The sequence below is a fragment of the Coturnix japonica genome, unplaced genomic scaffold (genome assembly GCF_001577835.2).
Source record: "Coturnix japonica isolate 7356 unplaced genomic scaffold, Coturnix japonica 2.1 chrUnrandom616, whole genome shotgun sequence".
Lineage (NCBI taxonomy): Eukaryota > Metazoa > Chordata > Aves > Galliformes > Phasianidae > Coturnix > Coturnix japonica.
In genome coordinates this window covers 3,765-22,607 of record NW_015439989.1, presented here as the reverse complement: position 1 = coordinate 22,607, position 18,843 = coordinate 3,765, and the positions used below count along the sequence as shown (strand labels likewise).

The 18,843-nt window shown below is 52.6% G+C and overlaps 1 protein-coding gene across 1 annotated transcript in view; it reads right to left on the bottom strand.

Moving 5' to 3' along the window:
- The window catches only part of PDE2A (phosphodiesterase 2A), a 37,965-nt gene that overhangs the window by 15,565 nt on the left and 3,557 nt on the right, over positions 1-18,843 (bottom strand). The window contains exons 2-6 of the mRNA XM_015850983.2: positions 16,830-17,007; positions 12,878-13,038; positions 11,388-11,441; positions 8,148-8,270; positions 7,971-8,041 (exon numbers count right to left, since the gene is read on the bottom strand). Coding sequence (XP_015706469.1) covers positions 7,971-8,041; positions 8,148-8,270; positions 11,388-11,441; positions 12,878-13,038; positions 16,830-17,007 — 587 coding nt within the window. The remainder of the gene's footprint in view (positions 1-7,970; positions 8,042-8,147; positions 8,271-11,387; positions 11,442-12,877; positions 13,039-16,829; positions 17,008-18,843) is intronic.

Sequence of the window (18,843 nt, the reverse complement as noted above, 5' to 3'; positions counted from 1 at the left end):
TAACCCCAATAACCCCATACCTATAACCCTAGTAACCCATGATATCCCCATCATCCCCATAAACGCCCATAGACCATAACCCTAATACCTATCACTACCCCGCATAACCCCCATAAGCCCCATAAACCCCATCACTCCATAACCCTATTAACCCCATAAACCCCATAAACCCTATAACCCCATAACCCATAAACCTATAACCCATAACCCCATAACCCCATAAACCCTATAACCCTAATAACCGCCAATAACGCCCATAAACCCTATAAACCGTATAACCCCCTAAAACCTATAAACCCCAATAACCCCATAGACCCCATAACCCTCAAAAAACCCCTATAACCCCATAACGCCCATAACCGTAAACCCTATAACCATAACCACCCATAAACCCATAACCCCATAACCGCGCCATAACTCCTCTAACCCCATAACCCGTAACCCTATAACCCCATAACAACCCCCATACACCCGCCATACCCATACACCACGCGTAACCCTATACCCCATAACCCCATAACCCCATAACCCATAACCCATAACCCCGCATAACCCCAATAACCCGTAACCCTATAAACAACCGCATAACCCCGTAAACCCCTATAAAACCCATATTTTACGCCCATAACCCCATATACCCCATACCCCCAATAACCCATAACCCGTAACCTCTATACCATAACCCCCATACCCCATAACCCCATAACCCCAATAACCCCAATAACCCCATAACCCTATAACATCACCCATAACCCCATAACCCCATAACCCTCATACCCATAACCCATAACCCCATAACCTAATTAACCAGAATAACCCCAAAAATTTACCCCATAACCCCATAACCCATAACCCCATAACCCCATAACCCCCATGATATAACCCATAACCCCATAACCTATAACCCCGCCTATAACACCCTATCGGACCCCATAACCCCCCCTGTGCCCGTCACTGACCGACGCCAGACCCGGAACGAGTTTTGGATCCCGGCGATGATCCAGGTCGTGGCACATACACCGAGATGAACAAGCGCGAAGATCTCAATGTCCGCTAATGCGGGAGATGGGGCATTATGGGGTGGGGATGGGGGTAGGGGATGGGGGGTTAATGGGGTGGAGATGGGGAAGGGGTGGGAGGGGTGGTTAATGGGGTGGTTTATGGGGCAGGAATGGGGTGGGAATGGGGAATGGGTGGTTATGGGGTGGGAATGGGTTAATTATGGGGTCAGGGATGGGGTTGGGGATAGGTGGGTTTTGGGGTTGGGAAATGGGGTCTGGGATTGGGGATGGAGTGGGATGGGGTCGGGAATGGGTGGGATGGGGTGGATGGGGGTGGGATGGGGATGGGGATGGAGCATGGGGATGGGATCGGGATGTGTGTTTGGTTATCGGGTGGGATGGGGTGGTTATGGGGTGGCTATGGGGTGGTCTGGGGTGGTTTATGGGGTGGTTATGGGGTAGTTATAGGTAGGGGTAATGGTATGGGTGGTTGTGGGTGGTTATGGGGTGCTATGGGGTGGCCTATGGGGTGTCCTATCGGGGTGTGTCCTATGGGGTGGCTATGGGGTGTTCCCTATGGGTGGCTATGGGTGGCTATGGGGTGGCTATGGGGTGGTTGTGGGGTGGCTATGGTTGCTGATGTGGCTTATGGGGTGGCTATGGGGCTGGCTATGGGTGGTGTATGGGTGTGGGTTATGGGTGGCTATGGGTGGTTATGGGGTCCTTCAATGGGTGGCTATGGGTCCTTATGGGTGCTATGGGGTGTCTATGGGGTGTCTATGGGGTCGGGTTATGGGGTGGGACTAATGGGGTGGTTATGGGGTGGCTAATGCGGGTGGCTATGGGGTGGCTATAGAGCGTGGCTATGGGTGGCTATGGGGTTGTTATGGGGTCGGTTATGGGGTGGCTATGGGGTGGTTATGGGTTTGTTATGGGTGACTATGGGGTGTCTATGGGTGGACACTCATATGGGTGGCCTATGGTTGTGGTTATTCGGTGGCCTATGGGGTTTGTCTATGCGATTGTTATGGGTGTCCCTATGGGGGCTGTCCTATGGGCGTGGTTTTATGGGGTGTCTATGGGGTGGCCTATGGGGTGGTTACTGGGTGGTTTTTGTTGAAATTGTGGCTTATGGGTGGTTATGGGGTCACACCTTATTGGGGGTGGCTATGGGGTTCCTTATGGGGTGGGCTATGGGGTGTTCTATGCGCGCGTGTCGCTATGGGGTGGCTATGGGTTGTTATGGGGTGGTTATGGGGTGTCTATGGGGTGTCTATGGGGTTCTATGGGGTCGTTATGGGTGGCTATGGGGTTGATTATGGGTGGCTATGGGGTGTCCTATGGGGTGGTTAATGGGTTTTATGGGGTTGGTTATGGGGTGTCTATGGGTGGGCTATGGGGTGCTATGGGTTGTTCTAGGGGTGGCTATGTGGGTTGGTTATGGGGTGTCTATGGGCTGTCTATGGGGTCGTTTATGGGGTGGCTAATGGGGTGATTTATGGGGTGGCTATGGGGTGTCTATGGGGTGGTTATTGGGGTGGTTAATGGGGTGGCTATGGGGTTGTTATGGGTTGCTAATGGGTGGGCTATGGGGTGGTTATGGGGTCCTTATGGGGTGGTCTATGGGTCCTTATGGGTGGCTATGGGGTGTTTTATGGGTGTCTATGGGGTGGCTATGGGTTGTTATGGGGTGGTTATGGGGTGTGCTATGGGGTGTCTATGGGTGGCTATGGGGTGGCTATGGTTGTTATGGGGTGGGCTAATGTGGTGGCTATGGGGTTTGTCTATGGGGTGTCCTATGGGGTGGCTATGGGGTGGCTATGGTGTTATGGGGTTGTCTATGGGTTGTCTATGGGTGGCTATGGGGTGGCTAATGGTTGTCTATGGGGTGTCTATGGGGTGTCTATGGGGTGTCTATGGGGTGTAACTATGGGTGGCTATGGGGTGGCTATGGGTGTCCTTCATGGGGTTGGTTTATGGGGTGGCTATGGGGTGGCTATGGGGTGGTTATGGGGTGGCTGATGGGTCCTTATGGGGTGGCTATGGGGTGTCCTATGGGGTGGTTATGGGGTGGCTATGGGTTGCTATGGGGTGTCTATGGGTGGGGGCCGTACTCCAGGTAGTTGCTGAGCTCCAGGTTCTTGTAGAGCATGGTAGCAGAAGTGCGAACCCGGAAGGCGTGCCATCCAGTTGTGGTACGGGGGGTCCCGGTAACCCTTCTTCACCATCAGGCAGAACCTATAGGGGGACAATGGGGTGAGGTGGGGGTCCGGGGTAATTTGGGGGGTTGGGGGGTAATTTGGGGTTGGGTAATTTGGGGTTGGGGTTATTTGGGGTTGGGGTTGGGGTTTGATATTGGGGTTGAGTTTGGGTTGGAGTTAAGATTGGGGGGTTGGGGTGGAGTTGGGGTTGGGTTGAGTTTTGGGTTGGAGTTGAATAAATGGGGTTGGCAGTTGAATTTGGGGTTGAGTTTGAGGTTTGGCTTTGGATATATGGGTTTTGGGTTGGAGTTGAAGTTTGGGGTCGGGGTTGAGATTGGGGTTGGGGTTGAGTTTGGGGTTGGCGTTTGAATATGGGTTTGGGGTTGGGGTTGATGTGTGGGGTTGACGTTTGGGGTTTTGGAGTTGACTATATGGGGTTGCGGTTGAGTTGGGGTTGCGTTAAGGTTGGGATCGGGGTTGAGATTGGGGTTGGAGTTGAATATGGGGCTGGAGTTGAATATGGGGCTGAGTTTGAATATGGGGCTGGAGTTGAAATTAGGGGCTGGAAGTTGAGATTTGGGGCTGGGTTGAGGGTTGCGGTTGAGGTTGGAGTTTGAGATTGGGGCTGGTGGTTTGAGTTTGGGTTGGGGTTGGGGTTGTGTTTGACGTTTGGGGTTGGAGTTGATGTTGGGTTGTGGGTGTGAGGATTGGGGTGGGACTTTGGGGTTGGGGTTGAGTTTTGGGGCTGGTTGGCGCTTGGGTTGGAGTTGACTTTGGGTGGGATTAGAGGTTGAGGTTTGGAGTTGAGACTGGGTTGGAGTTGAGTTTTGGGGTTGGCATTAAATTTGGGGTTGGGTTGGAGTTGATTTTGGGTTGCCACCTAAGTTTGGGGTTGGCGTTGAATATGGGTTTTGGGGTTGGAGTTTGCTGTTGGGGTTGAGTTTGGGGTTGGGGTGAAAGTTTGGGGGTTAGGGTTTTTAGGTTGAGGGCTGGAGTTGATATATGGGGTTGAGTTGAATATGGGGTTGGAGTTTTGGGGGTTGGCTGATGAGTTTGGGGTTGGGGTTGAGTTTGGGTGGAGGTTGAGGTGGTTGGCATTAAAGTTTGGGGTTAGAGCTGACTTTGGGTTGGAGTTGAGATTGGAATTGGGGTTGAATACGGGGTTAGGCGTTGCGATTGGGTTGGGGTTGATATTGGGGTCGGAGTGATATTGGGGTTGGGGTTGAGTTTGGGGTTGGGGTTGAGTTGGGGTTGCATTAATTTGGGGTTTGGGGTTGAGTTTGGCGCTTAGGGTTTGAATAATGGGTTTGGGGTTGGAGTTGATGTGGGGTTGAGTTTGGGGTTGGAGTTTTGACGTTTGGGGTTTGCCACTACGTTTGGGGTTGGCGTTGAATATTAGGGTTGGAGGTTGGGGGTTGATATTGGGGTTGGAGTTTTGAGATTGGGGGTTGGGGTTGGAGATGAGTTTTGGGGTTTGCACTAAGTTTGGGCGACTTAGAGGTTGAATATGGGTTTGGGGTATCGGAGTATGATTGTTGGGGTTGGCATTCAATTTGGGGTTAGAGTTGGGTTGGGAGTTGACTTTGGGGGTTATGAGTTGAGTTTGGGGTTTTTTTATCTACACATTATATATCTTTTTTTATTTCTTATTATATATATATCTTTCTTAGGCATTAGTATTGGAGATCTGGAGGTATGAGGTTGAGTGCTTGGCTAATGGTCATGCTTTGGGGTCACTGAGTGTGAGGATGGAGTTGGAGGGTTGGAGTTTGAGTTTGGGCTGAAGTTGACTTTGGGGTTGGCATTGCACATATGGGGGTTGGAGGTGAGGGTGATAGATAACAGGCGCTGGAATGTTGAGTTTTTGGGGTGTGGGGGTTAATTTCTCGGGGTATAGGGGTTGGGGTATGGCATTAAAAGTTCTCGAGGGTATGAGAGTGATATTGGGTCGGGGTTGAGACTCTGGGTTAGAGGAGTTGAGTTTGAACAGGTTGCGGGCTTTGACGTTTAGGATACAAAGGAGTTTTGCGACGGTACGCTTTAGGGATGCTGGTGTTGAATATAACGTTGGTATAGAGAAGGTTGGAAGGTTGATATATACGGGGCTGGAGTATGACTATTGGGGTTGGGGTAGTGGGGTTGAGTTTGGGGTTTTGCCACTCCGTTTGGGCTTGGGGTTTGAATATAGGGTTGGCGGTTTGGGGTTGAGATTGGGGTTGGCAAGTTGAGTTTGCGGGTTGGGGTTAAATTTGGGTTGGGCCTGGGGTTGGCACTAAGTTTGGGGTTGGGGTTTGAACAAGTTTGGGGTTTGCACTACGTTTTGGGAGATTGGCCGCGTTGAATAATGGGTTTGGGGATAATCGGAGTTGTATGTTGGGGATTGCCCGTTTGGGGTTGGATGTTAAGATGCGTTGGGGTTGGGGTTGGTTTGGGTTGGGGTTAGAATTGGGGTTGGGTTAAGGTTGGGATTAGGGGGTTGAGATTGGGTTGGAGTTTGAATATGGGGCTGGAGTTTGATATTGGGGTTGGGGTTGGGTTGAAGTTGAGAGTGGGGGTGGGGTTTGACTTATGGAGAGTTGGCGTTGAGTTTGGCGGTTCACGCAGTTTGATGCGTTGGGGTTAGGAGTTGAAAATATAAGAGGCGGAGTGATTGAAGAGTTGGGTGGAGTTGAATTTTTGGGGATGAAGTTGGACTTTGGTATGGGGCTGAGGTAGAGAAATCTGAGAATAATTCCGCGGAGATTCGGGCGTGGAAGTATGGGAAGTTAGGTTTGAGGGTTGAGCTGGAGTGAATATGGCGGATATATATAGATAAAGAGTTGAGTTTGGGGTTGGCGATGAACGCTTTGGGGTTGGGGTTGTGGTTGTGGTTAGCGTCATATACTGATTTCGCGCGATTCGAATTATAAAGCTTCTCGACGCTCTCTCGGGGTTGGGTTGACGTAATGCGAATTGAGGGTTGATTGGTTGAGGTTGCGAGTTGCCGACTTCCGGGAGTTGGGGTTGACATATAAGTTACTGGTCGGTTTGAGAAATATATGGGGGTTTAGGGGTTGAGGAAATCTAGCGGGTATGCATATTACTATTTGGGGATTAGAGTCTGAGGTTGGGGTTGGGTATTGAGGTTGGGGGTTGGGGTTGAATATGGGGTTTTGAGGGTTGCACTTATTTGGAGGTTTGAAGTTGATTTGGGGTTCTGGCATTTAAGTTTGGGTTGGGGTTGAGGTTGGGGTTGAGGTCTGAGTGTTGGGTTGGCATGTGTTTTGGGGTTTAGAGTTGGGGTTGGGGGTTGGAGTTTGAGATTGGGCTGCAAGTTGACTTCTGGGGTTGGCGTTGAATATAGGGTTGGAGGTGGGGTTGATATTAGTTTGGCTGAGTTTGATATTGGGGGTTGGGGTATAATGATATCGTGGTGTTAGGGTTGGGGTTGGCACTAAGTTTGGGGTTCCGGAGATACTTGATATTGGGGTCGGGTTGAGGTTTGGGTTGGGGTGTTGACGAGTTAGGAAATTGGGGTTGACTATTGGGGTTGAGTTTGGAGTTGGGTTGGGGTTGACTTTGTGGATTGGGGATTCATAAAGGGGTTGGAGTTGAGCTTTTGGGTATTAGATATAGCTGAGATATAAGGGTGTTGGCATTAAGTTCTGGGGTATTATGAGTTGAGGCTGGAGTATGAGGTTTCGGGATTAGTTTTTGGGGTTTGGAGTTGACATTTGGCGGTTGGCGAGTTGATACTGGGGTTAGAGCTAAAAGTTTTGGGTTCGATTTGAGGATGGGGTTGGGGTTGAGTTTGGGATTGGGGTTGATGGTTGGAGTTGAATATGGGGGTTGGGGTTTGAGTTTCGGGGTTGTTGAACAGTTTGGGGCTGAGTTGACTTTGGGGTTTGGGGTTGAAGGTAGGAGTTGAGATTGGGGTTGGGGTGGTAAGTAATAGGGTTTTTTTGGATTTGATATTGGGATTAGGTGTTGATGTTTGGGGTTGACTTTTGGGGATGTGTGAGTTGAGGTTGGCGGTTGACGTTTGGGGTTGAGGTTTGTACTTTGTAGGGTTGGGGTTGATATTGGATTTTGGGGTTGGAAGTTGGGGTTGAGTTTTGGGGTTGGCAATCTTAGTTTAGGCGGCGTTAGAGATGTGTAGAGATTGAGGTTGGGGTTGGGTTGAATGGGGTTGGGAGTTGATCATTGCGGGGTTGGGGATGAGGGTTTGTGAGTTGGGGCTGAAATTGGGGTTGGGGTGGACTTTGGGGGTTGAGGTTGAGTTTGGGGCTGCGGCGTTGACGTTTGGGGGTTGGAGTTTCGACTTTGGGGTTGAGGTTGGGGTTGGGGTTGGAGTTGAATATGGGAGTTGGGAATTGAGGTTGGGTTTGGAAGTTGAGGTTGGGGTTGAAACTCTATGCGGACGTTAGCGGTAATAGGGTGTGAGGATTTCACGCTTTAGTAAGGGTTCATCGTCTTGGGGGTCAAGGATGAGCCGCGTTTGAGGCGTCAAGGTTATGTTTAGGGTCAGGGTTGGGGTTCATGGCTCTATTTAGGGTCAGGTTCTATTTAGGGTCAGGTTCTATTTAGGGTCATGGCTCTATTTAGGGTCAGGTTCTATTTAGGGTCAGGTTCTATTTAGGGTCAGGTCTACTTTAGGGTCAGGTCTATTTAGGGTCAGGTTCTATTTAGGGTCATGGCTCTATTTAGGGTCAGGTTCTATTTAGGGTCATGGCTCTATTTAGGGTCAGGCTCTATTTAGGGTCAGGTTCTCTATAGGGTCCATTCCCACCTGGTCAGGGTTCCCCGGTCCATCTTGTATGTGCTGATGAAGTTCATGTCCTGCAGCATGCTCAGAATGGCCTGTAGGGGGGGGGGGTTGTTATGGGACCCCCAAGTTGTGGGTCCCGCTGTGGGTCCAGCCCCACAAGTAGGTCCCGGTTCCATGGGGTGGGTGCCCCCATCTCACCATGGACGTGTCGTCCTCGGGCAGCGATCGGGGCGTGTAGCTGAAGGCCGAGAAGTCGGGGTGGATGGAAACCACGGCCGGGATGCGCTCGCTCAGCAGCTTCGAGTACTCGTCGTCTGACACCTGCGGCGTGGGGCGGGTAGGGGCATATAGGGACATATAGGGACCCCATAGGGACATATAGGGGCATATAGGGGCATATAGGGACCCCATAGGGACACATAGGGACATATAGGGACAGATAGGGACATATAGGGACATATAGGGACCCCATAGGGACACATAGGGACATATAGGGACCCCATAGGGACCCCATAGGGACATATAGGGACATATAGGGACAATGGGACCCATAGGGACCCCATAGGGGCATATAGGGACATATAGGGACCCATAGAGACCCCATAGGGACATATAGGGACATATAGGGACATATAGGGGCACATAGGGACACATAGGGACACATAGGGACCCCAAAGGGGGACCCATAGGGACACATAGAGACACATAGGGACACATGGGACATATAGGGACATATAGGGACACATAGAGACACATAGGGACACATAGGGACATATAGGGACATATAGGGGCATATAGGGACATATAGGGACATATAGGGACATATAGCGACCCCATAGGGACACATAGGGACATATAGGGACATATAGGGGCATATAGGGACATATAGGGACATATAGGGGCATATAGGGACACAAAGGGACCCCATAGGGACCCCATAGGGACACATAGAGACCCCATAGGGACCCATAGAGACCCCATAGGGACATATAGGGACATATAGGGGCACATAGGGACACATAGGGACACATAGGGACATATAGGGCCATATAGGGACATATAGGGGCATATAGGGGCATATAGGGACATATAGGGGCATATAGGGACATATAGGGACATATAGAGACATATAGGGACATATAGGGACAAATAGGGACATATAGGGACAAATAGGGACCCAATAGGGACATATAGGGACACCATAGGGACACATAGGGACATATAGGGACATATAGGGACCCTATAGGGACCCATAGGGGCACATAGAGACCCCATAGGGACCCCATAGGGACATATAGGGACAATGGGACCCATAGGGACCCCATAGGGGCACATAGAGACCCCATAGGGACATATAGGGACAATGGGACCCATAGNGACCCCATAGGGACATATAGGGACAATGGGACCCATAGGGACCCCATAGGGGCACATAGAGACCCCATAGGGACCCCATAGGGACATATAGGGACATATAGGGACCCCAAAGGGGGACCCACAGGGACACATAGAGACACATAGGGACACATGGGACATATAGGGACATATAGGGGCATATAGGACATATAGGGACATATAGGGGCATATAGGGCCATATAGGGGCATATAGGGACATATAGGGACATATAGGGACACATAGGGACCCCATAGGGACATATAGGGACATATGGGGACATATAGGGACATATAGGGACATATAGGGGCACATAGGGGCATATAGGGACATATAGGGACATATAGGGGCATATAGGGACATATAGGGATATATAGGGGCATATAGGGACATATAGGGACACATAGGGACATATAGGGACATATAGGGACACATAGGGGCATATAGGGCCATATAGGGACACATAGGGGCATATAGGGACATATAGGGACACATAGGGGCATATAGGGACATATAGGGGCATATAGGGGCATATAGGAGCATATGGGGACCCATAGAGACCCCATAGAGACCCATAGGGACACATAGGGACCCCATAGGGACATACAGGGACATATAGGGACACATAGAGACCCCATAGTGACATATAGGGGCATATAGGGACATATAGGGGTATATAGGGACATATAGGGACATATAGGGGCATATAGGGCCATATAGGGGCATATAGGGACATATAGGGGCATATAGGGGCATATAGGGGCATATAGGGGCATATAGGGGCATATAGGGGCATATAGGGGCATATAGGGGCACATAGGGGCATATAGGGGCATATAGGGGCATAGAGGGGCACATAGGAGCATATAGGGGCATATAGGGACATATAGGGGCATATAGGGACACATAGGGACCCCATAGGGACCCCATAGGGACATATAGGGACACCATAGGGACACATAGGGACATATAGGGACACCATAGGGACACATTAGGGACCCAAAACTGGCGGCGGGGACAATTGGGGGGACCCATAGGGATCCCATAAGTGGGATTTCCATAGGGACCCAAAGGCTGACCCCTATTAGGGACCTCATAGGGACACGATTAGGGACCTCCAAAACTGGGGCAAGGGACCAATGGGACCCATAAGGGACCCAAAGTGGGACAATGGGAGCCATGAGGGACCCCTAGTGTGTTTCCCATAGGGACTATAGGGACCGCGCATGAGGGACTGGTGCCAATAGTGGGACCGCCATATTGGGGACTCATAGGGACCCAAAGGGGACCATAGAGACCCAATATAGGGACGCCTACGTGAGACCTTCATAGGGACCCCCATAGGAACAGGCATAGGGACCCAAATTGGCTTGTACCCATTTTAGGATCATCATAGGGCACCTCCAAAATGTTTTGGGCAGGGTTGACAATGGGACCCCATACGGGGATCTATCAGTGCTTGATTCCCTCATAGGGGACCCATAGGGACCGCCAAAGCTTGACCGCCTATGATGGAAACGGCTCATAGGGACCTCCATAAGCTGACCTCTATAATTGGATTTACTGCTCATCAGTACTTCCCAAAGCGTGACCCATAAGGGACATTCATAGGTTGACCCCGAAAGCTGACCCCATAGGGACAGCAGTTGTGGACACATAGGGACCCGATAGGGAGCACATAGGGACATTATATGGGACATATAGGGACACAATAGGGACACATATGGGACCTCCAAATGTGGATCCAATATGGGACCGGTCATAGGGGACCGGCCAGAAGCTGACCTGCCTTAGGGACACATAGGGACCCCAAAGGGGGACCTCATAGGGACCCATAGGTGACGCCGCGAAATGCTGACCCGAAAGTGGGTCCCAGATGCCCTTCCTATCCTCCTAAAAAGGGTCTGCAGCTTGGCAATGTGGGGAATATTGGGTGCTGTAACTATGTGGGTCCAGTATGGGGTGTGTTATAGGGCACACTATGGGGTCACATTATAGGTCACACTATGGGGTGGATCTATGGGGCGCCCCACAGCTCCCGTCACCTTCATGTGGTACATCATCATCTTTTCGTTGGCCAAGGAGTTGTGGCTGCGGTACTGGAGCCTCGTTCACCTTCTTGTACAGCAGGGACTAAAGGACAGGGGGGATGTGGGTCAGTGCGCCATAGATCACCCATAGATCACGCCCATAAGCTCACCACTCAGATCAACCCCGATAAGATCACCCGCATAGCGCCACCCCATAACCATCTCCCATAAATCACCCCATAGGGATCACGCCGCGATATGCTCCTGCCGCCATAGGCATTACCCCATTGTTTTGCCCCATTAGCTCACCCCATAGATGTCACCCGCACAAGCCCACGCCCATCAGGCCCTGCCTATGATGTCCAATCCTCCATATGCTTGCCGCCATAGCACAGCCCAGCACCCAATAGCCCTCGCCCCATAGCTCATTCATAGGTCACCCCATACCCCACCCCATAGCTCATCCTCGCATAGGCCCGCCCCAATTAGGCCTGCGCCGATAATGCGTCTGGGGCCATCAGTAACCGACCCATAGGCTTACCCCCATTATTACCCACCCCAGTAACCCCATAAACTCACCGCCATAGCCTAATAACCCTGCCCATGAACCCACCCCATATACCCCTATAACCCCATAACCCCATAAACCCAAACCCAATAACCCCGATAACCCGACCATATACCTGCTGCCATATTCCCCAGTAACGCCCGATAAGCTATAACCGGATAACCCATAACCCCGATTAACTCCATGATCCCCAAACCCCAATAACCCATAAACCGCCCATACCCCACTCCTACTATTACCCATAGCCGCATAACCCCATAAGCCCCATAACCTTCCATATTCCCATTGAATCCATTAACCCCCTAACGCCATAACCCATATCCCATTGAACCCCATAACGCCCAGAACCCCATAACCCATAAGACGCTCATATCCCCATATTCCCGCATGAAATGCCCCATTATTACCCGTAACCCTCTTATCCCCATGTAGACCCCATTTTACCGCATAAGCCCCATAACGCCCATAACCCCATAGACGCCATATTACCCCATAAACCCTAACCCGGCATAACCCATAACCCTATAACGCATAACCCCTCATCAAACCGCCAATGCTCCCATTAGACACTAGTAACTCTCCATAACCCCTAACCTTCCATATCCGCATAACCCCATATAATCCCATAGCCCCCATAACCCCATATTCCCATGAAACGCCCATAACCCCATAACCCTCCATAACGCCATAGATCCCCATATACTCTCATATCCCCCATAACGCCTTAGTGATTCTCCTGCTATAACCCATAACCACATACCTTCCATAACCCCATGAACCCTATAAGCCTCCAGTAACCCCATATACCCGACATAACTTCTCCTAACCCCATAACCGCCATGAACCCATAACATATAACCTTCCTATAACTCGTCCATATACTCCTTATAACCCCATTCCTTCCCATAATGCCCCCATATTGCGTCACGTCCCATACCCGCACACCGCAGCACCGCCCAATATTACGTTCACTGTGTGCGATGCTGATTCTCCCGCAGGTAGAGTGGAGAAAGCGTGTGGCGCAAAGTCCTGATCGTAATTTAGCTGTAAGCCAGGGGCCATTGATCTTATTGACCAGCTCCGCAACCCCAATCACCTCTGGGAAACCCCATATGATTCACAGGGTAATATGGGCGGGGCATAGGATGCGCCAATATAGGCCTAAAACCCGTCATATAGGGCCAAATAGATCCATTTATGTAGGAATCGTATATATCCCATAGTTATGGGTCTCAGATTATCCATATTTAGGGGACATAGATCCCATATGAGGGCCATATATCCCAGTTATTAGGGCCATAAAATCCGCATGATTAGGGCTCAATATAGTATATTCGCCATATATGGGATCTTATAGAGTATCCCATATAGGGACATATATCTTCCTATATTAGGACATAAATCTCATTATGAGGGCCATGATATCCCATATAGGGGCCAGATCTCCCATATAGGGGCCATGAGATTCCCGTATAGGGACTCATATTATCTTCCATAGGTAGGGACATTAAAGATGCCATATAGGGCCAGTAGATCGCATATAGGGACATATTATCTCCATATTAGGGCCAAGATTCCCATATAGGGCCATTATATCCTATTATATGGGCCATTAAGATCCCATATAGGCCAGATATCGCCATATAGGGCCGATATATATCCCATATAGGGACATAGTATCCATGATAGGGCCAGAATCCCATATAGGGGACATATGATTCCATATAGGACATGATATCCAATATGAGGTGCCCATATGTATTCCCATGAGTAGGGCCAATAGATTACCATATAGGGCCATAATATTCGCCATATATTGTGGGAATATACCCATATCGTAGGGCCAGAATAAGTCCATATAGGGCCATGAAATTCCCAAGTATTTAGGGACATATATCCTCATACAGGGCATAATATCTATATAGGGCCATATATCCCATACCCCAATGTCCATATATCCCATATATGGCCATATACCCCCCTGTTCACCCCCCCAGCCCCACATATGGGTCCCACCCCTGGCCCCCCCCCAATTTTAAAGCCCCCCCCACAGCCCCCACCTCTTCCAACTCCCTCCAGCCGCGCACATGAGTGGGTACCCCCCCCACCCCCTATCCCCTAAGAACCCCCCTCCTCACCCCCCAGCCCACATTAGTGGGTCCCCACCCCGCCACCCCCATTAGTCCCCACCCCTCCACGACCCCGACTCCCCAAGCCCCAACATATGGTTTTTTCCCTCCCCCATTCCCCTTCTTAACCCCCTCCCTCAAAAGCTCCCTCGCTTATCCCCCCCAGCCCCACATTATGTGTCTCCCGTACTCCCCCAATGAACACCGCCCGGACTCAGCCTCCCAGCCGCGCACATATGGGTCTCCACCTTCTGCCCCGATTACCTCCCTATTCCCCCCGCCCTTCACATATGGGTCCCCCCAGCCTTCACCCCTACTTCTTCCCCTAGCCTGCCCTCTCACTCCCCCCAGCTCCTTCAAGCCCCACGATAGTAGCCCCCCCACCCCCCTACTGTCCCCTACCAACGCCCATACCTCCCAGTATGCCCACCTACCCCCCAGCCCCCCATATATTGTGTCCCACCCCCAAGACCCTTAACCCCCGCCTCTTACCCCCAGGCCCCGACTTCGACCCCCCCCCTCACGCCCCCAGCCCAATCATTATGGCCCCCTCCACCCGCCCCCTAATTAACCCCTACCGCACCCCGTACCCCCGCTTAATCCGCCGCCCCGCCAGGCCCACATATGGGTCCCCCCTCGCCCCTGACCCATTAGCCCCAGCGCCCCAACGCCCGAACCCCTCCAGCCCCACATATGGGTAACCTTCCCCAGCCCCCTGATCCCCCCCATGACACCTCCCCAGCCCCCCAGTCCCGCACATATGGGAACCGCCGAACCCCCCCAGCCTCACATATTGGGTTTCCCCCCCACCCCATCTAACCCCCCGTAGCCCCCGCACCTCAGCCCCCCAGGCCCACCATATGGTCCTCCCGCGACTGCCCACTCCCCGCATATAGGGTCTCCACGCCCCCTGTGTCAACACCGCAGCGAGTGCTCCCCCCCCATGGACCCCCCCAACCGGCCCACATATGGCCCCACACCCACCCTCAGAGCCCTAAAACCCTCCCTCACCGTCGCCCAAGCCCCACATAATGGGACCCTTCCCCATGACCCCACACCCCCCAGCGCCACATATGGGTCTCCTCCAAAGCCCCCAGCCCCACGACATGGATCCCAACCCCCGCAGCCCGCACCATATGGATCCTCCCCCATGAACCCCCACCAGGCCGCACATATTGCTGGTCTTCCGCCCCCTATGCCATTCTCTCTCTTCAGCCCCACAGCATTGGGTCCCCCATGGTCCCCCCCATGCCCCAAATATGGATCCCCCCACCCCACCCCTTTTAGCGCCCTCCCTACCGCCCCCCTTATCCCCCCCAGGCACATATGGGACCCCCCCCCACCCCAACCCCTTTAACCCCCTCTCCAACCCCGAGCCGCCACAATATGGGTCGCCACCCCATACCCCCCTATCCCCCCACCTCATCCCCCAGCCCCCCATAGTGTCCCCACCTCACCCCATACCCCTAGCCCCCCCCTTTAACCCCCTATGCTCCCACATATGGGTCCCCCCCCACCCCAGACCCTTAACCCCCCTAACAACCCGCAGCCCACCTGGACCCCAGCCCCACATATGGGTCCCCGCCCTTCACCGCCCCCATGACCCCTACCCTACTCCCCCCACCCCCAAGGCCCCCACATATGGGTCTCCACCCCCCTGATAACCGCCCCTCACCCCCTCAGCCCAAACATATGGGGTCAGCTCCCCCCCCCAGCCCCACATAATGGGTCTTCCCCCCCCCCTCCCTCAGCCCCACATTGGGTCTTCCCCCCTCACCCCCAGCCGCCACATATTGGGGCCTCCCATGTCCCCCCAGCCCACCATATGGATTCCCCACCCCCCACCCCTTAGCGCCCCCTACCCCGTCCTTACGCCTCCCCAACCCACAAGTATAGGGAACCCCCCACACCTCCCATGTAGCCCCTATCCCCCCACCGCTAACCCCCAATGACCCCCAGCCCCAAATTATGGGTTCCCCCCCCACACCCCCCAGACCCTTAACCCCTCTGAGCCCCCCCCAGCCCACTCGACCCCCGTCACCCCCACAGCCTACATTTGGTCCCTCCCCACCTGTGTCCCCATTAGCCCGCCTATCTCCTCACCGCCTCACACCCACCCTGAACCCCCCGCAGCTCCACAATATGGCACCCTCACCCCCTACTCCCCCCCCATGACCCCGCCCCCCCATCCCCTACCTTCCCCCCCTCACCCCCCCGTCACCTCCCCCAAGCCCTCATGATATGGGTCCCCCTACCCAGCCTCCCCCATCACCCCTCCAGCCCCACAATATGGGTCCCTCCCCCATTCTCCCTACCGTCCCCCCCTCACCCCCCCAAGCCCCCTGCTAAGCCGCTCATATATATCGGTCCGCTTCCCCCCTCCCGAACGCATGCTCCCTCACACCCTCCAGCCTTTTCCCATATGGGTCCCTCCCCACCCTACCCGCTTCTTCCATGACCCTTTACCCCCCAAACCCCACATAGTGGGTCCCACGCCCATACCCCAATACTCCCCGCGCTCAGCCCCCAGCCCACGTATATGGATCCCCCTTGCCGACCCCCATGGTAGCCCCCTATCCCCCGCACCCTATACGCCCCACCCTGAGCCCCCCCCAGCCGTTCACGATGAATGGCTCCTCCTGCTCACCTTCCAGACAGTATAGGTCTCACATATTGGGTCCCGCCTACCCCCCCAGCCCTCACATGTGGGGACGCGCCCCTCCCCCCCCAGTATCCTCCCCTCTTCCAATTTATCTTTACCCTGGCTCTCGTTCTTGATGGGGAAGCAGAGGATGTTCCTGGTCCTGAAGCCGGTGCTGTCGTCCACCCCCCTGTAGAACAGCGGGTGCGAATACGCGTCCGGGATGTTCAGGATCTGCCCCGTGGTGGCAACGTGTCCAGCAATGCCTTGATCGGCCGGGATCCGGATCTCATAGCTCTGAATTGGGGGGGGGCTTCAATAGGGACCCCCACATACAGCCCCATCCAGCCCCATCCAGCCCCATTCATTCCCATCCAGCCCCATTCATCCCCATCCAGCCCCATTCATCCCCATTAGCCACCATTGGCCGCCATGTTGGTCAATGAGACCCCATGTTATCCAATGAGACCCCATGTTATCCTATAAGACCCCATGCTATCCTATAAGACCCCATGTTATCCTATAAGACCCCATGTTATCCTATAGGACCCACCCACGTGCCCCGCAATGCTTTGATAAGCCGGGATCCGGATCTCATAGCTCTGAATTGGGGGGGGGCTTCAATACGGACCCCCACATACAGCCCCATCCAGCCCCATTCATCCCCATTAGAATCCATTGTCCGCCATGTTGGCCCATGTTATCCTATAGGACCCCACATTATCTTATAGGACCCCATGTTATCCTATAGTACCCATGTTATCCTATAAAACCCCATGTTATCCTATAGTACCCATGTTATCCTATAAAACCCCATGTTATCCTATAGGACCCACCCACATGTCCAGCAATGCCTTGATCAGCCAGGATCCGGATCTCATAGCTCTGAATTGGGGGGGGCTTCAATAGGGACCCCCACATCCAGCCCCATCCAGCCCCATTCACCCCCATTCATCCCCATTCATTCCCATTCATTCCCATTCATCCCCATCCAGCCCCATTCATCCCCATTAGCCACCATTGTCTGCCATGTTGGTCAATGAGACCCCATGTTATCCAATGAGACCCCATGCTATACTATAGGACCCCATGTTATCCTATAGGACCCATGTTATCTTATAGGACCCCATGTTATCCTATCAGACCCATGTTATCCTATAGGACCCATGTTATCCTATAGGACCCCATGTTATACTATAGGACCCATGTTATCCTATAGGACCACATGTTACTGTATGAGGCCCATTTTATCCTATAGGAACCCATGTTATCCTATAGGACCCCATGTTATCCTATAGGACCCCATACTATCCTATCGGACCCATGTAATCCTATAGGACCCTATGCTATCCAATAGGACCCCAAATTATCCTATAGATCCCCATGTTATGCTATAGGACCCCATGTTATCCTATAGATCCCCATGTTATCCTATAGGACGCATGTTATCCTGTAGGACGCATGTTATCTTGTAGGACCCCATGTTATCCTATAGGCCCCCATGTTATTGTATCAGACCCATGTTATCCTATAGCACCCCATGTTATCCTATAGGACCCATGTTAACCCATAGGACCCCATGTTATCCTATAGGACTCCATGTTATCTTATAGGACCCACCCACGTGTCCAGCAATGCCTTGATCAGCCGGGATCCGGATCTCATAGCTCTGCATTGGGGGGGGGTTCAATAGGGACCCCCACATACAGACCCAGCCAGCCCCATCCAGCCCCAATCATCCCCATTCATCCCCATTAGAATCCATTGTCCACCATGTTGGCCCATGTTATCCTATAGGGCCCCATGTTATCCTATAGGACCCCATGTTATGGCAACGTGTCCAGCGATGCCTTGATCAGCCGGGATCCGGATCTCATAGCTCTGAATTGGGGGGGGGCTTCAATAGGGACCCCCACATACAGCCACATACAGCCCCATTCATTCCCATTCATCCCCATCCAGCCCCATTCATCCCCATTAGCCACCATTGTCCGCCATGTTGGACCATCAGACCCCATGTTATCCAATGAGACCCATGTTATCCTATAGGACCCATGTTAACCTATAGGACCCTATGTTATCCTATAGGACCCCATGTTATCCTATAGGACCCCATGCTATCCTATAGGACCC